This window comes from Triturus cristatus, chromosome 10 (genome assembly GCF_964204655.1).
Source record: "Triturus cristatus chromosome 10, aTriCri1.1, whole genome shotgun sequence".
Taxonomy (NCBI): domain Eukaryota; kingdom Metazoa; phylum Chordata; class Amphibia; order Caudata; family Salamandridae; genus Triturus; species Triturus cristatus.
The window spans coordinates 326,112,737-326,139,979 of record NC_140593.1 but is presented as its reverse complement, the minus strand read 5'-3'; the positions used below and the strand labels follow the sequence as shown (position 1 = coordinate 326,139,979).

At 43.2% G+C, this 27,243-nt stretch overlaps 1 protein-coding gene across 1 annotated transcript in view; it reads right to left on the bottom strand.

Moving 5' to 3' along the window:
- The window catches only part of LOC146789395 (macrophage mannose receptor 1-like), a 742,402-nt gene that overhangs the window by 7,593 nt on the left and 707,566 nt on the right, over window positions 1–27,243 (bottom strand). Inside the window, exon 28 of the mRNA XM_085631522.1 lies at window positions 16,894–17,085. Within this exon, the coding sequence (XP_085487648.1) occupies window positions 16,894–17,085 (192 nt within the window). The remainder of the gene's footprint in view (window positions 1–16,893; window positions 17,086–27,243) is intronic.

Sequence of the window (27,243 nt, the reverse complement as noted above, 5' to 3'; positions counted from 1 at the left end):
CAAACTGGAATGGCATGGTGAGCAAAAAAACGATGGATTTAGGCAAAATGTATGACATTGTTCTGAATTCTGTCAATCAATTGTTGTTTTTGCCAAAGTGGCATTTTCAAAATTGTAAGCTAAAATCAGTTTTTTTTACCATAAAGGAGGATTTTCCATTACCATTCAAAAGACACCAAACATGAAGTGTTTACCTGTTCCCGTTTGGAAATGATCCTTATTAAATGTAATAAGGTAACCCCAATGTTATCCTATGGAAGAAGTAGGCCTTGCAATAGTAAAACATTAATTTAAGAGTTCTTTACTATCAGGGCATACATATCTTAACCCCTTCCCTGCGGGGGTAATTCTCCCACGGTGCGGGGGGTCCGCGGCGCCGCTGTGCTTGTGACGAGCTCAGCTCGTCATGACTCACAGTGGAGCTGTGCTCATGACGAGCTGAGCTTGTCACGACCCCGCCCACTGATTAATTCTCCCGCACAGGCGGGGAATTCATCGCGCATGGGCGGGCCGCGGCCGTTATGACGAGCTCAGCTTGTCATAAACACAGCTCCACTGTGACTCATGACGAGCTGAGCTCGTCTTGAGCATGGAAGGGGTTAAAATGACATGTCCTACTTTTTAAATACCTTGCACCCTGCCCTGTAGGCTGGTTCAGACCTACCCTAGGGGTGACATATGTTTTGAAAAGGAAGGTTTGGGCCTAGCAAAAGGTTTATTTTGATAGCTGAAATGGCATTTGAAACTGCACACAGGCTGGTAGGACTGAGACGTTTACAAGGCTACTCAAGTGGGTGACACAATAAAGGGATGCAGGCCCACATGTACCATTTAATGTAAAGGCCTTGGGCACATGTAGCACCACTTTACTACAGACTTACAAGTAAATTAAATATGCTAATTGGAAATAAGCCAATTTCTCCATGTTTTAAAAAGTGAGCACATGCACTTTGGCACTGGTTAGCAGTGGTAAAGTGCACAGAGTCCTAAGGCCAGCAAAAGCGAGATCAGAGAAATTGGAGGAGGAAAGCAAAAAGTTTGGGGAAGACCACCCTAAGGCTGACGGGTCTAACACTAACCAATACCATTCTATATTCGGCAGCCTTAATCCTCCTGAGTTATGTTATGTTATGTTATTTTCATTTATACAGCGCACAGCTACTCGGAAGTGTCCCGGCGCTATAGACCGCTGGGGAACCCGTCCTGGCTATCCCTGTGAGATGGTCCCTTTCTGGGTATCTCCAAGGTGAAACCAGGCATCCCCGGCGTCTGTGGGGGGCCGTTGTAGAGATGAGACAAGCTTAATGCCCAGAGTTGCCGAGTGTGTTCCTGGTTAGAGTAGGTACCGAGGCGAGAATTATCGAGTCCGTTTTGACCCTGGTCCACGACCCTGCCGCGTCGGGAATTGAACCCTGGTCCCTGGCCGATTCTCTGCTTACGGATCTGCCACCTCTAACCAGTGAGCCACACCTCTGTTGGTAGAGGTGTATGAATTTGGCATTTTATATTTTAAGCCTAAACTTAGAAGGCCCTGCATAAATTATTTTATTGAATTTTCCATTGTTTTCAGTAACTTTGTAGGGATTTTGAGTGGACACATTGCTAAAATATTGAGTCTATGTTCAATGCTCATTTTATTTATTTAGATCCTTGCACACAATGAAAATATCAGTTCAGACTATCTGTCCAAATCTCTTGTGATGATATCTAGGAGTGGGCATAGATTATATGCCTTAATATTGCCAACCGTCCATCAGGCCATATTGTAAATATTTCAATGTATTTATTTTTTATTGAAGCAGTGCAGTACCTAATGAGCTCCTGGTCATGCCTGCTGTCAATGGCAACACTTCACATTTGTTCTAGTAAACATTATTGCCTGAAAATTCCTAAAATATAGAAGGTCAAGCCATGGAATCAATGTTGCTGTTTTTTTTATTGTTACCATTATATCACTGCATTTAGCAGTGCCTTTTGTTCCCCTACAGTTTTTGGTATCATTTTTTATCGAGGGGGATTGTCTAGTCACCACTGTTAGGCGTTCCAGGGCTAGTAAAAACAGACGTGGGAGAGCAGGAATCCTAATCTAGATCCCCTTAATACTTTAAAGGGTGATGAAATAAAACCTCAGCAGCTGACTATCACCACTTACGGGCCGATTCCGATGTCGGACGGACCAGAGTCCGTCCGACATCGGACAAGAACTAGAACTGAACTTCCTCTTGTCGTCGAATCCTATACTTAACAATGTGAGCATGCATTCCTAATGGAATGCATGCTCACATCGTTACGTGCAGAGGTGCAGTTCATCCCTGCACCCCGTGGGAGGCACCCCAAGGTGCCTGCCACAGGGTGCAGGGATCAAAAGGAGGGCACCACAGGTGCCCCCTAGGCCACCCTCGCACCCATGGGGGCCCTGCTGGGGGCCCCCAAAGACAGTTTCCCCACTGCCTTTCTGTGTCGGAAAGGCCGGCACAAAAAGGCAGTGAGAATCTGCCATCGTACTCCCTCGTCCAGAAAGAGCCAGCCGGGGAGTACTGAAGGGTTTCCAGATACCTGACGGGCTCTCTTACCCATCGGAAGCCATCCAGAAAACTTAGTCGGATTCCTCGCCGACCGAGCCCATCAGAATGGCTCGGTGGGAAAGGAATCCAAACAGCAAGGCAGCAGGGCTCCAACCGACAGTCGGAGCCATTCCTGCCCACATCGGAATCGGACCCTAAATGTGTATACAGCCCTTTTACTTCCCTTAAAACGCTACTTCTCTGCCCATTTTTGCCTCAATATTAAACTGCTTCCATTCCATATGCTCAAAAATATTTTTCACTTCTAATGACATGACTATGGTGTCATTCTTCTCATTTTGCACTTGCCATATTATATGCTATAAAGTCTGTAAATGGACATTAGAGGGTCAATAAGTGAAAAAACCCAATTTGTGAAGACTGAATATTATACCTCTTAAATCTTTTCTCTAAAACTTTAGCTAAGATCTTCATATCTGCATTTATAGGCACTAATGGTCAATAGCTGCTACATAACAATGTGTCCTTGTTGTTCAAGATCACAGAAATTCCCTCTTTATTGAATTCAGAAGCTATTGTCTCTTTTACTGAGCCTCTTTATATAACTCATGCAGTAAGGAAATTATCTTTAGTTTGTTAGTCTTATAGAACTCAAGAAGGCAGTCTATTCTCCCTTTTCCATCTTTCCTAATGCCATCTCATCTATTTAATTTTGTGTTTCTTTCTCATATATTTCTCCCTATGGAGGTAGCTTTTTATCTTATGTGAGTGGAATATTTCAGTGTTTTTTTGTTCAGAGGGACAGAGATCACTGCAGAGTTTATTAAAGGTGTTCATGATTTCTATTTGGTTGGTGAGCAATTGTCCATTACCCTCTTTTACAGTTGGACTCATGTTTATGCTTTACATTTAATTCAATTCTAATGTTAATAGACTACAGGCTGTTCTTGCTGTTCATACTGTATTTGCTGTAGGTGACCATCTGTGTATTCAGCCTTAGATGTTTAAAACAATTTAAATGACGATTTTTTCCTTATCCGCTGCCTATTAATGCATCCTGTAGTGAGTTGCTATAGTCATGCGTAAGATCACCTATCTATGTTTCTACTTGTATTTGTTTTTTCTTAGCTTTGCATTTAAATAAAGCTGAGTATCTCATTACTTCACCTTGCACATATGCTTTCTGGCCACCCTCAATGTTCGCACTGAGGACACTGATCCTTCATTCTTGTGCATATTTCATAAGGGAAATATTCAGTCCTACATCCTTGCACATTTAAACTCTAGAGGTATACTGGTGGTCTTAGCAAGTCTACATCAAATTGTAATCAAATTAGGTAATGATTGGACCTGCTGTAAGGAATAATAGTAGTATCCATCACCTTATTCAACATCTTCAAAGTTATAAAAAAATGTGTTATCCCTATTAGTTGAGCGTGGTACTCACCATGGTTCTACTATTGAATGAAGGAATGAATGAATATTTATTATTGTATCAATTAACAAAAATTGTTACAAAGAGTCTCCTATATAATATCCGCAAAACTTACTTTCTACAATAGACATCATTAACTACTACAAATTTGATACTAAATCCAGTAAAACAAATCCTAAAAATACAGAGCATAGATTATAAAAACACCTAAACCCATGTATCAATTTATAAAAAGTACAGGGAATAAAAAGTGCATGATGGGTAGGCACCGGCTCTCTCTTTTTTTTTTAACCCGGGGACTTTTCCCCTGGGCAGAAACTTCACAAAATAGGCAAATGCATATAAGATTTCAACATAGAGAGGCATTCCAAGACCTATTTTGGAACAGAGATTTTGACTAAGTGCGACTGGGTGTGCCCAAAGAGCAGGCTTAAAATTCTAAAGTGCAAGGTGCGTTACTTAAATGTTCTTTAAATTTGTGTGCAAATTTAGTTAACCTAGCCAGTTCCATCGGTGTCTCCAGGCTAAACAAGAGTTTCATGGCATCCTTGCAATTACGTGTCCCATATTTTAAAAACAATGGTCTTAGTAAAATGCGACGTATGTGTTAGGCAATGGCATATGCAGACCCTGGATTCTGAATACTGGTGACATAGTCTGCAGGTGGTAATTGCCTCTAGGGATTTCCAGCGCCTGTTGATATCTTTTATAGACAATATACACACAAAAGGGGAGGGTGGAGGCTGATTAGAACCGCACCAAACAAATGTTAGTGGTTAACGTAAATAGCTCAGATAGTGCACGAAACCAGAGAGTACTACCCTCTTTACTCTCATCGATGTGGGACAAAGTCCTACAACAACATATGGATACACGGGAGGTTCAGCACTATGTACTTTCGTAAGGTCTCCAAGTACCTATACACTTTTGTATCTTTTCCAGGTAACAAGTAAACTTCTGATAAAGCATACGACACATATAACATGTAAAAAAAATTCTTCTTTATTGATTTTGAGTGAAGATTTCTTCCATGTCACATTTCATATTTTCATAGCCATAGCTATGAAAATATGAAATGTGACATGGAAGAAATCTTCACTCAAAATCAATAAAGAAGACATTTTTCTACATGTTATATGTGTCGTATGCTTTTCAGAAGTTTACTTGTTACCTGGAAAAGATACAAAAGTGTATAGGTACTTGGAGACCTTACGAAAGTACATAATGCTGAACCTCCCGTGTATCCATCTTTTATAGACAAGGCCATAAGCCTCGCTGTTAAAATTTGCTTTAAAATTGTCTTATTTAATGCAGCGTTGAGGTATGGTTGCCATTGCTGATCTTCATAGGAGCTTACAAGTATCCCAATGTTACTTTTGGAACTATTCAACTCCTTCATGACTTCTTCCATGGATAGTGCTCTAACTTGATTTTTTAATATAGATTTTAGTGTACCAGGCTGATAGATCAGATCCTGCAATTTGGTCATGTCAAGCTGTAATGCAGTGCAGGCAGTTTTCAGGCCATTGCTCAATGAATTGTTGGCTTTCATAAAAATCATTTTCAGGATTGACGTCATAGTATTCGGAGGGGCCGCACAAACCCCTCGGTGATACCGCACGAACGTTGCCCAATGTTCGTAGTTTTGCTTGTTCAGCCCAAATTCCAGTCGCACCAAGATGTTACGTGTATGTGCTGGGATCTGGAAAATTTGCTTGTAGGCTCGACATTTGATGTGTTCAAGACTATTAACAAAAGCAGCAGGGAATGCTAACTGGCCATATGTAATTGAGAGAAGCAGCTTGGCCCTTATAACTCTTCTAATAGATTTCGTTGTCGGGCTATTTAATTTGGCATTAAGCTTGCACAAGGCAAACGTCACTACCTTGGCCTTTGTTTCGGCTGAAACCAGGTAAGCTGTTGATTTCCCATTACTCATCAGCCAGACCCCTAAGTAATTATATTTGGTTAGTGTTGTTATCTTCAAGTTGCCCAACCTCCAATGTTGTCCGAGTTTGTTGGCATACTTTCCGAATATGATCACCTCTGTTTTTCTTGCATTTGCTCTTAGGTCATTCTTATTTAAAGCATCCAATAGTCTATGCATGCCTACTTTTGTGTGATCTAATAGCACCATATCGTCTGCATATTGTATTAAAAATAATCTGTTTGAGCCGATTTTCAGAGATAGAAGATTTGCATTGAGGATTATTTTGGCAAGGTCTGCTGTGTATAAGTTAAAAAGCAAAGGTGCCAATACGCAACCTTGTTTTAGACCACGGTCTGTTTGGATCTTTTTAGTAGCAGAATTCATTGAAGTTTTCACCCGTACCCAAGTTCCAGTATAAAGGCTAATTATTAACTTTAAAAGAGTCTCTGGTATCCCCCAACCTTGTAGTTTCCGCCACAATAGCCCACTTCTGCAGGTCTTGTAGAAGGAGACTAGCATAACCTTTAGCTTCAATGTCTAAAAGGGCTATCAACCTGTAGTTTGAGGGGTCCCCGGTATTGCCTTTTTTATGGATAGGTTGTAATAAAGATCCTTTCCAAGTCTCTGGAATTGTTGAATTTGCCAGACAATGCTGGTAGAGCGTGCTACTCCAGAAGTCGCAGTCTTCTTTAATCAATTGCCCTGGTAACCCGTTAGGGCCTGGTGCCCCATCCTTTCTAATATTTTTTTTAATTGTCGTCACGCGTTTCCCTACGACCAGGGCTTCTGGAGGTATCTCCGTATTTGATGCGTTCCTTACCACTGCCGATCCGGATTTGTCTTCTGCGGCTACTAGTGAAGTTTTGGGTAGAGCGGTGATGGAAGTGAGCTCTTGGTTGTGCGCAGATGTAAGATTTTGTGTCTTGGCCATGACCAGAGAGCTTGTTAATGTATGCCGAGAACTCAGCCTGTTTATTTGGATTTAGCAAGGAAAAGACATGTAGCCACTCCGAGTCTTGTTGTTTTCTTTTATTGTCCCACACGTTTTTCCTGTGGATTTTCTTTGCTAGGAGTTGGTTTTGATATGTTTCATATTTTCCATTTTGCTTATGGATCCGTGTGGCTGTTCTGAGCGACCTCTTACTTTGCTCCACATTTTCGCATTGTGGATGAAATTGGCGACAAGACGTTTCTATAGAGACTGGAGGGTGTTTTTAACCTTTCAGAAGTTGGTATACCATAGCCATTAATTTAGTCCAATTCTCATTAATATTACCTGTCGTGAAATCTTCGGCAGTTTCAGGCCAATTATTTTTCCACCGTGTTAGGGCTGCTGTGTCAATTTTTGTCCACTTTAGTCTCCTTGGCAAAACATATATTTCTTCTCCATCGGCATTACCCACGGAGATGATTGTCTAAAGGCGGGCCGTGTGTGATTATGGTCTGAAGGCGGGCCGTGTGTTCTACTACTGTGTGATCAGTAATGAGGTCTTGGGCATCTAGCTTTGTGTCTCCTTAAATCAGGCCGCCCTGATCTATCCAGTAATGGATCCAGAACTATGCCTCAGTCCCCTCTCATTATTACAGTGGATTTCTCTGGGACACCTAACAAATACGGATTATCCTTCTGGGTTCTACCTTCATGCGCTATCGGAGGTACAAATGAGCTTGTCTCCAGTCATGCTATTCCTCTAGCTCCTGTTCGACAGTGGCCAGTCACACTTCCGTTGTGTCACGTATTAAAAGATGTGGCTTATTATCAACTGTACTTCTGTGGCCATCCTTGATGTCACGTCTTCTACTAATGAGACCTTTCCCTTTGTTGCTTGGAAATGAATTTACCTTGAGGCAGTGGGCAAAATAGAAACAAGTTGATTTAATTAAATGCAGCGGCCAAGAGAGCAGCAAAAGAGTCATGTCTGAAGTCTGTCTCGATGTACAGAGGTTTTGGCTGGCATTTTATATAGTTCTTAAGTACAATAAACTGATTACTCATTCTTTTAGAGCACATAAATCTAGGCTTAGCCATGAACCATAAACTAAGCCATCTGACAAAGGGCACAGGTGGCTCTTGACTTTGTGAAGACTCAATGTGGGCTAGTGTATATGTTCTACCAAACCCGGGGACTTCCAGGCCAAAGCGTCCAGTCCGTGATTTCACAAGGCCGGAGCAGGCGTGGCCTCCGTAGCAGACGCGCGGTGGTAGCAGCGGCAGCCGATCGCGGCCGTCCCTCTCGTTCTTTTCGGCCAGTAAGCTAAGACTGCTAAAAGAGCTGCTAGAGGAGCCAGAAAAAAACCCGCAAAACCTCGCAAAGCCCCGCAAAAAAAAAGAAAAAAGCTCCGACTAAGATCTTGCCGCCATCGGCGCCACCAGTACCGGCATCCCTGCATCCCTGCTCCCGACGCCCGGTGTCTCTCAGCCTCTCAGCAACTACAGCAACTACCTTCAGCAGCTGTCCTAACTGCACCAGCGCCACGCTGCCCCCCACCCTGTCCCCCGCCCCTCTCTGCATAACTCGAGGTGAGCGACGACGGGGTGGGGTTTTTGGGTGGTAATTGGAGGGGCGCTGACCTAACACTGTGGTCATCTTGGGGGCCTTATTGAACTCACCAACTGTTCTGTGTGGACGCCTTGGCTACTTTTCCTCCCGCCGCCGCTTGCTGACGCGTCGCGGCCGCCGTGCGGAGGAAATCTCATTACCCAGACTCCCTTGCTTCGGGGGCGGACACAGGCGACGCTACGCTCGCGCCCAGAGGCGCTTGAAATTTGAGCACAACTCCCGCATCGCGGGACAGCGCGCGGGTAGCACTGGGCAAAGCCCGGGCAAAGGGCAGGCCGTCCGAGGACGTATGAGGACGGGATGGGCTACCCCCCCTTAAAATACTCGGCCTGATCCGTTATTGATAAGGACACGGACATAAAGGTACTGTTGGGTCACAAGTGCTATTTACATGTGTTACATAGCGTTGTATTATCGCCACCCACACGTGAGCTATTGTATCTGCTCAAACTTTATTTGGTACTGACGGGTGGGCACAAACGGTGTCGAGTATAGCGTGGTCTTAACTACTCGATTTCGTGAGATATGTCCAAGCAAAAGGTTCCCTCTGTGCCTAACACCATGGACAATTATCTTGTGCAGGTTGTAAGCAAAATTAACAGTGATAGAAGGGCATCATTAGGGTTAAGTTGTTCTCCTACTCCTCCTACGATGGGTTCTATGTCAGATCCATCTCTGGAATCCCCATTACAGGTCACTGGTAGCGTTGTCGATGATGTAGAAGCTCTAGCTAGTGATATTTTCGAACTAAGTGCATCTTCCGTTATTAATTTACAAACTAATATTGATGATGAAGTAGTTCCAGTTATTGAAGTACAGAAACCCCCGTCTCCCGTCCCCTTACCCGTGACTAGAGTTGTCAGAGCATGTAGAAAAGCCCAGGGCAAAAGTGGTGGGTTATGTGCAGGAAGGAAAAAGACAACCCCTGCATCTAAAAGCCTAGATAAGAAAGAGGTAAAGGGGCCACATAATGATAAAGAGAACGAGGATGAGCTATCTACAAAAATTGCTAGCATGGTTGACGCAAAGATTAAGTGCATTATTAAACCATTGGTGACTAAAATCGACCAGCTCACGGCAGAGGTAACAAGACTGAGTGTTCTTCTAAAGAAGTCAGTGGATGAGGTGGGTAGTATATCAACCCTGGTGTCAAGTAGACTTGCACCAAATGTGGAGCACCCTAGGTGTGGGGTAGGGCCAGAAGAAATAGTGATTGTTAACCCTCCCCTAACTGAATCCATAGTTGATAAGGACGGCCAGAATGTAGTTAATGAAGTTCCACCACCAAGACTTGCTATTCCGTTCCAAGAGAGAGATACATTTCAATGTATCGCTGAGACTTCCCCACTTGTATTAGTTTTAGCTAACGTACCTACCCTGTTGCCTGGCAATGTGGAATCTACTTCTTCCTTGATTAATAAATCGTTCCATTGGTTGTCAAAAAATATGAAGATGTCTCCCTGGGGTGAACAACAACTAGCGGGGGAAATCATTATGGCAAGAAGAGTAGCATGGTTAGGGGATAATCCCAAAAAATTTGTGGGCGACTGTATAGTTCTTAACTTCTCAAATGCAGGTGTACTCCCCAACGTCTTGGCCAATATATTTCCTCCACAACGTAGGTATACTGCTATAATTCCACTAACTCTGGAATATTTCTATTGTAAGGGAGGCTGTGAAAAGAAACCGATGAGATTAAGATCTAAGTGGTATCCTGCCTCTAACAGGGATAGGAGTAATTTAAACAGCAATTGGGGTATTAGCCTGGAAAATAGGTTTGGGGTCTTGTCTGACCTGAATGAATGCGACTGACTTGAGAGGGGTGATAGGTTGGAGGAAAAGATCCAAGATAAAACCTGATAGATTGTGTGCTCCTGTAGCGCAGAGATTAATTCCATCGAATGTTGTTCTTATTCCCCAACCTGAAACGAGGGGAGCATCTAATCACCCAGAGAGTCAACCTGAGAATACCGATTTAGCCCAATTGACATGCTCCAGCCCTTTAGATAAATGTGCCAGTCTAGTATCCAAGACACTTATAATAGAGCCACTAGGTAGCTCATGTACCAATACTGAGCATATGATTGAGATGGAGGGTGAGACCCAAAGTTTTTTAACAACTCAAAACCCCCCTTGCTTTCCAACAGTCGAGGCAGGGTTGACTTTTCTTTCTTGGAACCTTGCTGGAATTAGTAATAAGTTAACATCTCCTGAATGGTGTAGCTTTGTTGACCAGTTTGATATCATCCTCTTTCAGGAATCCTGGTCATTGGTTCCAGTACATCGTTTGGGGTTCCTTAACTTTCAATCACCTGCTATCAAAAAAGCTAAAGGACGACCATCAGGGGGTTTGATAATCTGGATCCGCCAATCTCTATGTTGCAAAATTAAGCAACAGAGCTCCCTAACAAATGACATCTTATCTGTGAACATCACATGGGCATCTGGTCTTGGAGTAGCAATTTTTTACATTTATGCAAGAGGGATGGCCGGGGACATATATCTGATGTAATTACTGCTCTCGACCTCCAGTTCATAGCACTCCCATCCCAGTTGTCCATCATTGTGGGAGGTGATGTTAATACCACTGTTGAGCCACTTGGACCTGAGGACCAGTTTCTTGCTGCTGAGGAGGATAGTAAATGGGGCGTCCCTCAGCTGGAACTTCCCGTAGTTAAAAGATGGTCAGCAGTAGCCATCCAACTAAAAGCTTTATGCTTAGAGAGAGGGCTCAGAGCAGTTAATGGGCGTACCCCGTCTGATCGCAAGGGTGTAAAAACATTTGATAATGGTAGGTTTTCCAGTCGAATAGATTACATCCTGGTGGATATTAGAGAATGGCACAGGCTGATTGATATGACCATAATATCCAGGGTGGAAAGCGATCACAACCCTCTCTGCATGGAATTCAAAGCATTTAATGGGTTTAGAGAACTTAACTTAGGAGGGGGTCTAACCACCTTGGATATTGTAGCATCGAATAATATGCGCCACGTTAAATGGGGTAGATTTATTGAGAACCTGGAGAAGTTGGAGGACCTTAAAAAAGGGGTGATTGACGAAGTGGTCAATCTAAACGCTCAATCTGCCAATCAAAATTTTCCCCAAATTATGCTTGAGGCTCATACCCACTTCTTTAATAAACTTCAAGGGTTCTTTATGAAATCCATAAAAGCAGATAAGATTAAGAAAATAAAAACACCTGAGGCGGGATGGTACAACAAAGCTTGCAAAGCAGCCCGCCAGAACCTCAGTGCCGGACTTAGATCTGGAAATATTCCAGGTGTAAGAAAGGCCAGAGAGACATATAGGCACACACAGAAAGTGGCCAAGAAACAGTGGGATGGGGAACAGTGGCGTGATCTGAAACATGCCTGTGTAGCTAAAGATTAGAAACAATTTTGGGCCATAGTTAAATGGGATAGAGGAGGGATTGCCCAACCGCCACAAAACAATGTTGCCAAACACCAATGGGTAGAATTTTTTAGACCACAATACGCCTGCAGTCCATCTGAAGGAGAGTACACACTTCCCCCCACCATCTTTTACCAAAAGCAGCTCTTTTCAATCAAAGACGTCAATATGGCACTAGACTGCGTGACTGGGGGGAGAGCCCCAGGTATGGATGGCATACCAGCTGACGTGTTTTTAAGTGACAGACTATCCTGGTGTCAGTATTTTCAATGGTTGGCTAATTCTGTGGCTATGGGTGCGCCTATTCCCACCTCATGGAAAGGTGCGGAAATAATTCTGGTTTTTAAAAAAGGTGACAAATCACTACCTAGCAACTATAGACCTATCAGTCTAATAGACTCAGCCCAAAAACGTATAGGTCGTTTAGTGCAAAACAAACTGCAATCTTGGGTAGAAGAAAATGACATTTTGTCCCCGTATCAAGCTGGTTTTCGACCCTGCACTAGCTCAGTTGACCAGGTTTTTTATTTTCTTGCGCTTTACTGGAGGAACGTGACCTTGACCAATGGGACTCTTTATGCGGTCTTTATAGACCTGAAATCAGCCTTTGATCTAGTCCCTCGTTCCAAACTTTGGAGGGTTCTTGCTGAAGCAGGGATGGCGCCGGAACTGTTAACGCTACTCGTCCGCCTGCACGAGAACAACTACGCAAGAATTAGGTGGGGGGCCCAGGGTGAGGTGACCGACTCATTTCCTGTCGAGCGTGGTGTCCGACAGGGGTGCGTTTTGGCACCCACGCTTTTTTCAATATTCATTAACGGCATAGTAGACCATCTTAGTAGTTCCCCCACGGATGCTCCGGTATTATTAGCAGGGGCTCGCGTGCCAGTCTTCATGTTTACGGACGACACGCTGATAGTTTCCAGGACACCGAGTGGGCTGCAGAAGGCAATAAATGCGTTTGGAGATTTCTGTGAAGCACGTGGACTTGAGATAAATACTTCCAAAACTAAATTCATGTCCCTGAACCCACGGAAAATTTTCAGAGGTGCAATTAATTTTACCGGTATTCCACTAGAAAAGGTTGAGGCATTTACGTACCTAGAAATATCTCTCCAGAGCAATATGAGCTGGAAAAATCATATTGATATGGCTGCTTTAAAGTTCCATCTGTTGGCGGGTGCAATTATTTCTAAGCATAAACTTTCTCTAACCAAGCCTATTATCCCTGCCTTAGAAATTTACAACATGAAAGTCATAAGTGCCTATTTGTATGGTTCGGAACTGTGGGGTTTTACTAACTTGCAACAACTAAGATTGGCAGAGAACAAGTTTTTACGCTGTTTAGCAGGGGTTCCCCAAAGTACACCGACTATCCCGCTTGCATATGACTTGGGCAGGAAAAAAATAGAGGACATAGCACGGCTATGTCCCCTACTTTATTGGAGACGGATTATGTCAACCCCTGAATTAGCCCATTATGCTACCGCCCTGAAGGACATCATCAGGGTAGATCGCTTCCATTCCCTCCTATGGCTCAAGGAAATCAGGAGCCTGTTATCAAAGCTGGAACTAGACTACCTATGGGATGTCCCAAATGGCTCAAGCTTCCCACCAAAGTCAACTATTAAAAAAATGTACTGGGATATGATTTTAATGTCTGCCAACAGTTCTGGTCCAAATGCTAAGTTAACTGACCGTTTTCTTGATATTAAACCTATACCATCTTGTGAAGCCTACTGGGACATTATAGAAAGGGTCTCCGATAGAAAACTGTATTTTCAGTTTAGAATTGGGACTCTCCCTGTAAAAGCATTCACCTATAAATGGTCACCTACCCAGGACAATAAGTGTCACTGCTGTAAAGATCTGATTGAGGATATTTGTCATCTGCTGTTCGTATGTCCTCTGTACACTAGCCCTCGTCGTAAGTGGTTAAAACCAGTGTGCATAAATCTGGGGACACGTAGTTGTAAAGAGGCCTTAAGAATACTTGAATCAGACTGCACACCCTGTATGGCAATTGCTGTCGCAAAATTTTTAGGGTGGGTTTTGGATTATACGCTTTCGCACTTTAAAGCCTTTAGAAACTATCAATGAACCTCTGACACCGAATAATGTATAATGATAAATTTTAAGAATCATGTTTGTAACTGAAATGTTTTAATTTATTGTTGTTGATATTTTTAACTTTGCATCGACAGCATCATGGTTTAATGAGTTTTTAAAAATAATGATTTTTATCTAGTAGTATTTATAGTATGCGTTAGGATGTTCACATGCTTTTATGACTTGCTGTCGAATAAAGCTTTGAAATTTAAAGTGTTTATGTTTTCGGACATCCAGAATAAGGAGCATGTGATCACTGCGTGTAATGTGCGTGCTGTATTCTGGTTGATTGAGTGTTTTTTAAACTACATGTGGCATCTGACTTTGTGGTATTTTGGGAATGTTTTTTATTAGGGCCAATCTCCTCAGACCTTTTGTGGTGTAGCTGCCTATCTGTGGGATCGATCTTGGTTTTCTCTGTTTGCACGTTTGTCTTCGGGCTAGGTGTAACCCCATCTGTGGCCTATCAATTGGTAGGCTTGGGTTTGGGTCACAGGGCCTGTCTGACCAAGTATCTCTGGCTCAGGGTTGATGGGAAGGTCTTGGATGAATCTGACAGCAATGATACAAGTTTGTTAATACTTGCACATATAACACAGTGGTCATTGATATCGCATTTACTGACATTCTCATTATTATGCGTGCATTTGTCATGGCATACATCAACATCGGATTTACAGGTATTGACATTGTTATGTGTACATATATCACAGGAGCAGCCAGTGCAGGTAAGAGCGGTGGAACAGGGTGGGTGGGGATTCAACAGACAGCTTCAATGGTAGATTAATTATTTATTTAATTTTCCCTCTGCGTCGTTTGTCGAATTCCCCCCACATTGCCCCACCACTCGTACCTGCACAGGCCACTCTGATATATCATGGTGTACATCGATAGCGTATTTACCAATATTAACATTATGATGTGTATATATATTATGGCATACGTTGGCATCGAATTCACCGATTTAACACCTTGATCATGACAAGTTCCTTTAATATAGTGTCTTGCGTCATTTCTATTGTAGTTAGTTGTAAAGCTTCTTTGCTCCGTTTCTGAGATTTCCTCCCTACTGCCTCTGTAAAGCTAAGTTGACTTGGTGATGTGCATTTTGGCATTTAACAACCACCTAGTTTGTCTTATCCTATCTTGCCTGAAGTAAGTTGAAGGGGAAACAATCGGAGCACCACGGCCTCAGCCATGCGTATTCCTACATTGCAAGCATAACTACGCTTGACTTAACCACGCATATGCCTTAAGCACGCATGTGCATGGTTAAGGCATATGCGTGATCTAATTGCTGGGTGGCTAGCAGAAGCAGGAAGAGGAAGTTTCGGGAGAGTACACGACGGAGTGAGGTAAGTGAAGATTTGAGGGGGCGGGGATAGTTTGTAGTTTTCAGGGCTGGGGGTCATTGGGTAGTTTTCAGGCCTGGTGGGGTCAGGAGTTTTAGAGCTCAGGGCAGGGGACAGGACAGGGGCGATTTTCAGGCCGAGGGGGCAGTTGGGATGGGGCAGGAGGGACGTGGAGGTAGGTTTTTGGGGGTGGGCTGGTTTTAGGGCTCAGGGAGGGAGGCTGGGGTCAGAGTCCTTTTTAGGGGGCTGAGTTTTAGGGCTCGGGTTAGGGGACAGAAAAGGGGCAATTTCTAAACCGAGAGGGCAGTTTTACTGGGGCAGGGGAGAGGTGGGGGCTAGTTTAAGGGCTCAGGGAGGGGGGCTCGGGTTGGAGTAGTTTTTTGGGACTAGGAGGTCGGGTAGTTTATATTGCCGGGGCGGGTGGAATAGACTGCAGGAGGGCTAAAATTTAGGGCTCAGTGCAGAGGGGCAGGGGAGTGATCTTCACCACACATGTCCCTTTACCCATCATGTCTTTACCATTTAATTGCGTGGTAAAGGCATGTGTGGTAAAGGCGTGCGTGGTAAAGACGAGGTTGTGGTTAAGACCGCGTGGTGCAGGCATGTGTTGTCGAGGCATGCGTTGTTCCATCCTACAACCAAGTTGAAGTGTATCAGAAAAGTATTCAAAAACTTATGGGGATCTCATGCTATGCAGTTGTAATCATTAAAATGTTCCTTCTGACCCATAGGGAAGTGCAGTCATTTGAAATTCAAGAACGTATCACCAGTCTTTCAGACATTGGTTTTTCTATTTCTTAGTTGATTGACTTGGGCATCTACTTTACTGTCTGCTCTCTAAGTGTATGAGCAGACCCAGCCGCTTCATGGCTGGTAATTTTAAACTTAAAGCTAAATGCAAAGTCAAATAGAGTCCATTCTATCTGGGACTGTAACTACGAATTTGCTAAATGTATTCAGAAATGAGGTTGGACTCACTGATAACATTTCCAATTATAAGAGTAAGGTTTTTTTAGTTTCTGAACAGCTCACTAGAAGAGATTCTGATGGAGCAGAAATGCCTACATTGCGTCTTTGTTTGCCTCAGATAAAGACCGTGCAAGAAAGATGTTGGTAACATTTACAAACTTTATCAGAAAGAGCACATCGAAAAATACTCACACCCAGTTACATCTAAGCTAGAGAAGGCAGTGATAGATACTAATCAGTAGCTGAGTCCAATAAAAACCTTACTAAAGTTAAATAGACCTGGAATAAAATCCATACTCGTTTACCCAAAATAAGGATAAAATAAGGTGCTATATAAAACCATACTCTAGTTCGATTTGCACTGATTTTCGATAGTGAGCGCGTTACACATTTCATGCAGTGCACGGACTGATGAACACCAATTCATTTTCACCATTTTTAAAAACTCATCAGATGTTCTCTTAATATTATATTTTGTGAAACCAAAAATATATCTTTTAGAAATCTGCAAGTTGTAAAGCACAAAACTGTAATCAGTATACACAACTGATGTACACAAGCATGAGCTTGTTTTTTTAAACTGAGATATATTACTTACCTTTTCTCTTTTTACAGACATAATAGTGGTAATTAGAACAGTGTGACTTGAACCATTCACCAGTTTCAGCACTAAATGAAATGCATTCTTGTGATGATCTTATGGATACTTGTTGCCGGCTACTGTCTTGACCCGAGTTTTCTTTCCAATTTACATAATCAACAGCACTGTTATCCAACCACAGCCAATCACCTACAATACACAGAAAGTATGAAATTATCACACTGATCAACAGAACTGTTGTATAACCACAGATAATCACCAAGGCTACAGAGAAATATATGAAATTATCACATTGATCACTACCCAAAAAATATAACAAAGATTAGTAAAGATAAATTAAATCATTTAAAGATTAAAAAATACTGTAGAGTAGTGACAAATTTGCCAAATGCTAATATCTTAAAAACTACTCAGCAAGTGAACTGGATGCGAAACCACATCAAGCACACTCTCTGTGTATAGTTCGACTTCCATGCCAAATTTGCCGTAAATCTGGGAAGTGATTTTTGTGTAATTTTTAAAATAGAAAATGTGACTTTTTCGCCACCGCCCTTTAACTTATTTCCAATGTATAGATCAGTACGTCCGTTGCCATTCCGAACCTTTTCCAGTTTTGCTAGGGGTGTACAAAATGTTGTGCAGACTTTTCAAATGGCATCAAAGTTCTAAGCAACAAAAAACTATGGGGCATATTCACGAGGAAGTGGCAGTGAGAGGCGTTATCCTCCTTGGCTTAACGCCACTCACCACCACTTCGGAAACGCCAGGCTGTACCATATTCACAAGAATGTGGCGCAGCCTGGGGTTTCCCCCTTTGATGGCTCTAAGTCTCATGACTTAACGCCAACGCAGACACCCTTGCACTAGAGTGCAAGGGTGTCTGCGAGCAGGGAGGTTTGTTTATGAACCGAAAGGTGTCCCTTCCTGCATATAAACCAACCTAAAATGCCGTTTAGTAACTTACATGTGTGCTGCTTCATGCAGCACACATGTAAGTTACGAAACGGCATTTTTAAAAAAAGGTTTGTATATGTACAGGAAGGGACACCTTCCTGTACATAAACAAACCATGGCATTTTGCTGTTTCCATGAGTGCTGCACAAGGCAGCACACATGGAAATAGCCAAAAAGAGGAGAAATTAAGCATTTCTCCTCTTTTTGCCACCTTAGAACCAGAATTTTTCTGGTTTTAAATTCGGCGCTGCCACCTATTATCGCCGCCCTTGATAATAGGTGGCAGCATCAAATTCAATGGGTGTTGCGGTGGTACGCCCACCGCAACACCCACTGCACGCCCCCTTTCACACTAAGTTTAGCGTGAAAGTGGCTCTATTCTCAGGGCAGCGTTAAACCACTTAATGTGGCTTAAGCCACATTAAGTGGGTTAATGCTGCCTTGAGGATAGGGCGCTGGCCCTATCGCCACGGGAACGTCAAAAAAAGTGACGTTCCCGTGATGATAGGGGCTTGAGAATATGCCCCAGAATTTCCCAACGAATGTGAGGCTGAATTATAACTACAGAGCTATTATTAGAGCTCCCTAATATAGATGCATATAATATAGATGCAGATAAATAAATTACATCTCTCATTGCGAAATTAGTTCTTTAAATACAGAGAATAAATATGAAATTTTTAATCAATAAAGAACATAAAGATGTACAAAACCCATTTGCAGTGTTCAATGATCTTATGACAACACTTGTAAATGGTGCAATTTTGGTAACTAAAATTGAAGTGTTTATCCATTTTTATAAGTGACCATGACATTAAACAAGGTGTGACTACTATGGGTTGATATTACTTGTGTAATTCAGTGTAGTGTAATCACATGGAATTATCTAGTAATCTCACAAGATTTTGCAGAATTCGGCAAAAAGCATTATTCTGCATTAAGCACAATTTTTACAAAGCAAAAATGCCCCCTCTCATCCAATATGCAACAGAACATGAATAGCAGTGCGAGCAGTTGCTCACGCTCACTAAATGTGCTCTTGGGGTAGGATTTTCCTCCAATTTACTCCCTGCATTTAGCATCAGTTTCTTAGCGCAAAATGCTACCTTGCTTCCTAAATAGATGCAAGCCTGCATTTTGCGCTAAGAAACTTGTGCTAAGTGCAACCGAACATGAACAGCAGTGAGAGCAGTCTCTCACACTCGCTAAATGTGCCCTCACATTAGGGGTTTTCACCCAAATTACTATTAAATACGCGAGGGGGAGTAAATACATTATAATTGGTAATTCCGCATGAAAGAGGAAAGGGGAATTACCAAAATTACTCTGATTACTTCTGCGTAAATAAAATTGCTCCCAGGCCAAGTGAACCCTACCAATGCCAAGTAAACTATACAGAGCAGCACATATGATAACTACTAGGGAATTAACTAATAGTTGACAGTTTTGTAGATTGTTCTTGTTGCATGATGTTTTTACATTTTTTTTATAGAAATGGTAATGTCTTCTATAATTCAGTTTTCAAACAAAAAATAAATCAAATGTTGCACTTTCATAGGCATTTCCTTTTAATTTATTTTGAAACGTTTACTCTCATTGTTAAAAGTGTTTGAGGAATCCTTGTGTTTGTGGAACTATTCAGTGTTTATGAATGTTAATGACTGACAGAGAAGGTACAATTTCAGTACTGGCTGAGGTGAGATCCATTGTGCTCTGTAAGTATTTCTGCTATGCCTAAAATATAAATAAAACTCAGGGAAATAAATATTTGGGCTCACCAGTCATGTATAAGGTAAACCGAACAGAAATGTAATATTTTTAATAACATAAAACAAATCTTTCTGCAGTACAGTCTACAAGCCAACCAGTCAGAGGGTCTGGAACCCTCAAATTGACTCCTTTAGTTATGAGAAATCTGAAATAGTGTGAATTTGCTTTGTTTCTCTACTCTTCTAGACTCGATATTTGTGCTGAATTAACACGGGGCATATTATCAAGAATGGCGTTAAAATTATCGCCGCTTTGGGAGCAGGAAACTGCCACTAAAGCGGCGATAATGGGCTTGATAATCTGCCCTTGAGAATTCCAATAGAAGCCCATGTTCACACCAGAACATGGGCTTCTATTGAAATTCTCAAGGGCATATTATCAAGCCCATTATCGCCGCTTTAGTGGCAGTTTCCTGCCGCTAAAGGGGCGATACTTTAATGCCGTTCTTGATAATATGCCCCACGTACTTTCAAAATGTCTGATCTGTGACAGTTTGGAATACTCACTTGCCTGTGCTGCATCTGTTTTACAGCATCACTGGCAGAGATTAAATTCATTTTGAAAACAAAAACATACAGTTATATTGTATCCTTATATTTTGGCATACCACGGTGAGAAACATCTGAATCTACCGTGCTCATTTTATGAGAATTTTCTTTCAGGGTTTCTGGAATTAAAGTGAGCACAATCAGAACATGTATAGCGTGATGTACCTAGTTAATATCTGTCACTCTCCCACATTTAGTGAACAGACAGAAACAGTCTGTGGCTCTGGGGCTGGGTTGCATCACAAGCATGAGTGTGGGGCCGGGAGGGCCCGCAGATGATCTCCTAAAAGGAGAACAAGGTGACAGCATTTTCTCGCCACATCCGCTGTTGACCACCACCCCACCGAGGGCTTGGGAGCCCCTGCCTACAAATGAGGAAAGACGAATTTCCTGCTCGACTCTGGGCTTGTTGTGCCATGACATCCTCTGTAGGGCTAGGATCAGGGTGTGGAGACAGGCGGCAGGCATCTTGTGACCCAATGAGGGCAGCTGTGTGTACAGGGATGAGTTTACTCTCAATGGGTGGTCGCCTTGGACTGGGTTAGGACGTATCTACTGATATATAGATGGGCATCTACCTGATTGAGCACAATTACATACCCTGTGATAGCAGCCATTTTAACAATCTTACTATAAAAGCCTTCATCATTGCTTCCCAACTCTTCTTCTGTGCGGAATGTCACTTCCTGTTGTTGAAGTCATGTTTCTCTGTCTTCATACTAATTATTCTCCTTTACTTTCTGCCCTGGTGCTTTATCTTTTTCTTCTGTCATTACTGTTGTAAACTGTTTCCTTTTTAGACGAATCTCGAGTTACTTGGGAGATTTATGTTAATTTCCACTTTTATTTTGAAACTTGTTGTTACTCTTTCATTAGGGTTTTCCCATCCTTTCATGGTGAGAGGCTTGTATTCCACTCTCCTCATTCCACATGCGAGACTTTGCATTCCGTTCCCACCCTGTAGGGCTGCATACATTTGCATATTATCCCCACCCTGTCTTGGTGCAAGACTTCAACTTACTATTTTCTCATTCTAGCGATCCTTTTGAGATGTATTCTGCTTAAGTATCAGGGTTATATATCTAATGGTAGTCCATTTTTGTTATTTTCTGCAATGTTAAGGGACTTTCAGAGCTAAAGCATATGTAAGAATTAATCCATGGGTTGGGTGGTTGTAAGAACACAATGCGATCCTTATCATGGTTCTCGTCCGCTCTACGTATAATGCGACAAGACTGCAAAAAGTTGGAAAGGCAGTGGCGGCGCAAGTACGATCCTGTGGAGCGAATGAACTACCGAGGTGCGATAAAATCCTATTATAAACAGATTGTCGCAGCCAAAAAGAACTACTTGGAGCAGAGAATTGATAAAGCGGATAATATGAGCAGGGAACTCTTTAGGGTTGTGAAGGAGTTTGTCAACCCGGCAGTAGGGACCCCGGTCCATTCTCATTCGGAGGAATGGATCAAACAGCTCGCTGACTTTTTTGTGACTAAGATCACAAAGATTCAGGCCACTTTTCCAACGGCGGATTCTCAATCAGTGGACGTGGTGTCAGGGGACAAGTTGACTTATTTAGCGCCCTTGCAGGCCGAAACTGGGCCCTTATTGTCTGCTTTTCCCCAGTTGTCCTGTGAGACATCGCTTGAGCTGCTATCTAGGCTGCAATCTGGTTCGCCGTTGGATGTCTGTCCGGCGAAATGCTTGGGCATGGTGGCTCCGGCGGTGAACGGTCTGTTGAACCCCCTGCTTAATCTCTCATTAAGCTCAGGGGTGGTTCCACGCCAATGGAAACACGCACTTATTCTGCCGCTGATTAAGAAGCCTCAGCTCGACCCCCTGCAATGCGCTAACTACAGACCAATCTCCCTCCTCCCTGCTCTGGCGAAGGTGTTGGAGAAACATGTTCAGCATACTCTGACCACCTTTATTGAGAATAACAAACTGCTGCATGACTCCCAGTCCGGCTTTCGTGCGAATTATAGCACGGAGACGGCTCTGGTTGAGGTCACCGACGCCATCAGGGAGACGCTCGATCATGGGGGAAAGGCTATGTTGGTTATGTTGGACCTATCGGCGGCATTCGACACCGTCCCACACGCAGGCCTTCTCTCAAGACTTAGGGAGATTGGTCTGCGAGGGACGGTGTTGGACTGGTTTCAATCCTTTCTTGCCGACCGCCGACAGGTGATCTGGGCCCCACCGTTCTCGGCCGAAATGCTTCCGCTGGAGGTGGGGGTGCCTCAGGGCTCTATCCTGAGCCCCACCATCTTTAACATATACATGGCCCCTCTTGCGGAGGTAGCGGAGGCGTTCGGGGCCCGGGTCATCTCATATGCTGATGATACCCAGCTCTTGTTCACTTGCAGGAAGGGAGAGGCCTTTGGCGGCGGCAGAATCAAGGACTGCCTGAGTGCAGTCTTTGCGTGGTTTCAGCGGCACAGCCTGAAATGCAACTCAGACAAATCTGAGCTGCTCTTTTTCGGCTGTGCCCCTGATCCGGGCTGGAAGTCATGGTGGCCCCAGGACATGTCCCCCCCAGAGAAGCCATCATCCCAGGTAAAAAATCTCGGAGTGGTGTTTGACGATGTTCTATCTTTTCGTCCACACATCCTGGGATTAGCAGGGAAATGTTTCAGCATCCTTAAGATGCTTAGGAAATTTCTTCCTCTACTTTCACTGCAGTATCGTAGGAAGGTAGTCCAGGCGCTTGTGGGCTCCCGCCTGGATTATGCAAATGCTCTTTTTGCAGGCCTACCTAAGTATTTGTTATCTAAACTGCAGATTGTCCAGAACTCGGCGGCCAGAGCTATTTATGGGTTGCCTAGGAGAGCTAGTGCCTCTGCGCTTCTGGCTAGGCTGCACTGGCTCCCAATTTTGGGGAGAATTAGATTCAAGCTCCTCACTCTGGCTTTCAAAGCCCTTCATGCGATTGGCCCTCACTATCTGAGGAAGCGTATCGTCTTCTATGTGCCGCGGAGGCTGCTGAGGTCGGCGGACCTGGCTAAAACGGAGGTGCCTGTGGTCAAACGTGTCCGGATGGGAGGTCGCTCCTTCCAGTACGTGACAGCCTGCCTGTGGAACGAGCTTCCACTTTCCCTTCGGAAGGCGAATAATCTTCTGGCTTTCAGAAAGGAGTTGAAAACTCTGCTTTATACTAAGTAACCTAGTGTGACGGTAGTAGGTCTTTCCCTTTGGTTTCGTGTTTCTCTGGGTCACCTTGCCAAAGCGCCGGGACACCCTTTCGGGGTAGCCGTGCGCTCAAAAAGTGCGGAGTAACATAACATAACATAACATCATACTATCCTTCCCTCTGTCAATTAAGATCAGGCACCCCTGTAATCTTCTGCTCTGAGGTTGGCTCTACACCACACCTTGCTTTTTCACCATCAGAGCCTATTCATCATCCATCATCTTATTGGCCTGCATCTTCTGATATCTCGGTTTACTATGACTGATAACAGTGCTGGAGTAGCTTGTATATGGGAGGTTGTTAGGATTGGTCCCAGCTGTTTCCTGGTAAGGAATCTCAGGCGAATAATAATATCTGTCACCGTGGGCCATACTTCCCAGACAAGATGTTCAGAGAAAGAGTTCTTGTCTAGGGGGCAAAGTGAAACAGGTACTTAAGAGGCATCTTAATTCATTGGTCACCTGGATTAGATTCTCTCTATTGCTTCACCTGATGGGCTGAGAGCATGATCCAAATAAATAAGGGATCCTACCTGCAGGAAACCAAAAGATGACTCGCTGAATGATGGCCATTCTGTGGGAGATTAGGCCATGCACCGAACACTCCGGATTCTGGTGCGGTACATAAGGTAGGTCAGCAACAACAATGAATTGCAGCTTATAAACTGCTCATTCTTTGCACAACACATCAATTTATAATGAGAGTATTAACTGATATGAAATTAATGTGCATCTTGCACACGCCGTAGGAAAATGGCAATTATCATGAGAAAATAGTGAAAAACCATATATTGTGTGTCTAATTTTCTAAATATTTCATTCTCGTAAAGTTCTAAACAATTTTTATCAACTGAGCATTATTAAGAATTTAGAGATAGCATACAAAAAATATGAAAGGTCAAGGCACTGACGTCCTGCACTCACCAACACAATGTTGAAACGGTAAAATTAATCACAGTGCTGCACCAAACCCGGAGTGCAACCCTTCTACAATCCTGAATGGAAATTCATTTCCAAGATAAACTGACAAGATAGTGGTTCAGCATCTAATTTCAAAATTTGACAATGAGGTGTAGTAAGACATATGTCTATTGTGCATAATTTTCAAACAATATTCATGACTATTATGGTAAAGTCACAACAAACGCATATTAAGATAGTTTCATCTTTCAGTAAATCGTTATTCACCTTTTTAATTTAAAATCACATCATCGAACAGTAGCCAACGTGTTTCGTCCGACAGGGACTTCTTCAGGGCTCAGTTCATACATTAGCATAATTTGTCCATCTGAATCTGGCAAATTTTAAAAGTATAAACGGAAGTAGTTGTTTGCCAAATGTCAAAATTTGGAGTACATCTGCTCCTTCAGTGTAACCGCATGGCGTCTGCTTCAAATGGAAGACCATTTGAAGCACACGCCATGAGGTTACACTGAAGGAATGATAATAGTCATGAATATTGTTTCAAACTGAAAATTATGCATAATAGACATATGTCTTGCTATGCCTCATTATCAAATTTTGAAATTGGGTGCTGAACCACTATCTTGTCGAGAATTTACATATGAAAGTGATAACTGTGATGCATTACTAACTCTTTATTAGCAAAGTAAAAGGATTCATCTGAGGAATATAAATATGTTATGGTCACAAAAAGATCCCTTACTATTATCTTTGTAATGGATAATTCAGTAATGAAAACTTGGTGCAAAACTGTCATATTAATAGCTAGAAAGCTAGAACTTTCCTGACGTGATCTTTATATGAAAAGAGTCTCAAATTTCCTGAAATGAAACTTTATTTACAATGTATGCACATATGGTACACAAGTATGTTTTCTAATGCAGTAATAGACTATGCTTGCTATTGAACATTATTATAAGACAATCAATGACATTGACTGGCTTGGCAACTATATGAATGAAATTACACCTGCTTAAGTTTAAATGTATACTTGTTAATTAATTATGCTATAATATTTCAAATTAACCCTGGGCAGAGTTCGCAGAGTTTCCCTCTGTGGAATTCCGCGGTGTTGCCCAAAAACTCGGCTGAATTTCACAGAGTTCCTCAAGCTTGCGTAGTTAAAAAATGTGCTAATGCTATGAGCATTAAATGTGAACTGATTGTACAATCTTAGTCCCGTTTATAAAATTTGCCACTAGAGGGCACTGAACATTTAAATTACAATTAACTTTGCATTGCGAATAGACAGTCACACACAGAAAAACAAGCATTTACAATGCAATGGTCTCGGCATTGGTAAAGTTAGAGCTATTGGCATTGCTCATGACATTATTTTTGTTTATGTTTTTGTTTTTAAAACATTTAAAGAAACGGCATTGTCATGAGCAATGCCAATCGCTCTAACTTTAACAATGCCGAGACCGTTGCATTGTAAATGCTTGTTTCTTCTGCTCAGGATGTCCCCATTAATATTAGACATACACAAAGGACTCTTTGGGTGAGAAATAACTGTCAATCGTATTCATTAGGCTGTTAAACAAGGAATGAAAGAAGATAAGAGAAGGAATGAGAGAAGGAAGGAGTAAAGGAAGGAGTAAACGAAGGAATGATATATGGAAGGGATAAAGGAAGGAATGAGAAATTGAAGGATAGAAAGAAAGAACGAGAGAAGAACGGAGTGATGGAAGGGGTGAAGAAAGAAATGAGAGAAGAAAGGGGTAACAGACAGAACGAGAGAAGTAAGGAGTGACGCACGGGAGCCCCATTTGAGCAGACACTTCCTGCTACACCGCAGGCTCCGCACATGTCCCGGGCAAGGATGCCTGGCTTTCTGTGGGCCGCGGCGGTGATTCTGTTGCTTCGGCAGTAAAAGGGGTAGGCTCCCTCGTAATTTTAATATAAAATAAAGGAGGAAACTCACCAGTACACGCCGAGATATGGGGAAATCCAGGAGCTAAGTGTGGTCACCGGCAGCTGCTGCTTCTTGGGGACGCAGTGATCAGTTTCGGCAATACGGCGGCAGAACAGCCGTGGGCGAGCGCGGCGCAGGAGCGGCACAGGGGGCAACGTGCTGCTACCAGAATTCTCTTCCGGGGCAGAGGAGGGGGAGGCAGGGACGGGGCAATCCACTACGGGGGTGCCTGCAGCTGTGAGCAGGCAGAGATTGGCTCAAGCAACAGGGATAAGAGCTGGGCAGAAATATCTTTGATGCCCTGTAACACACGTCTGACATGGGTGTAGGTAGACACAGGCGGGGGCAGAAGTGCTTGAAGTGGTTTGGAATGAGCCCCTGTTTGTGTTTGCCATAGTCATTTGCAGCTTCACAGCTGATCCATGGTGGGGTGGGGTATAGCGCCTCCTTGCACTTTATGGCTTCCAGGGCTCTAACAATGGCGCCGGTCCATTCACATGCATCGGCTGCAGGTGTGTTTGCTTAAAACTGAGCCCTGAATGGAAGAGGGCTTCTGCTGTCCACGGTGGCTGCGGGTGGGGTCTCCCGGCAGCCTCAGTAATGCAGGGGTGTCACATGGTAACTGACTCAATCAGTCCAGAACCCCCAAACCATGAGAAAACCCCCAACCACGAGAAATGGCTACGTAGATGGAGGTGAGCAAAGAGGGCGGGGAGCCTGAGGGTAAAACAGTCTGGCTGAAGGGACAGAAGAAGACGGAGTGGCGACGTGTGTGATGGAGTTGAAAGTCCGCGTGTGTCGAAAAAAGGATATTGAATACAGAGACTGTGTGTGTGTGTGAGAGAGAGAGAGAGAGAGGAAAGAGTGCTACGGGGAGAGATAATAATGACATGCTTCAAGGGAGGGAGAAGGAGAGTGAGTGATTGCGTGAGGGGGGGGAGTTAGAGTATGTGAGAGCGAGGACGGAAGCGAATGAAGAGAGCCAGAGTGAAGGAACTGAGTGAG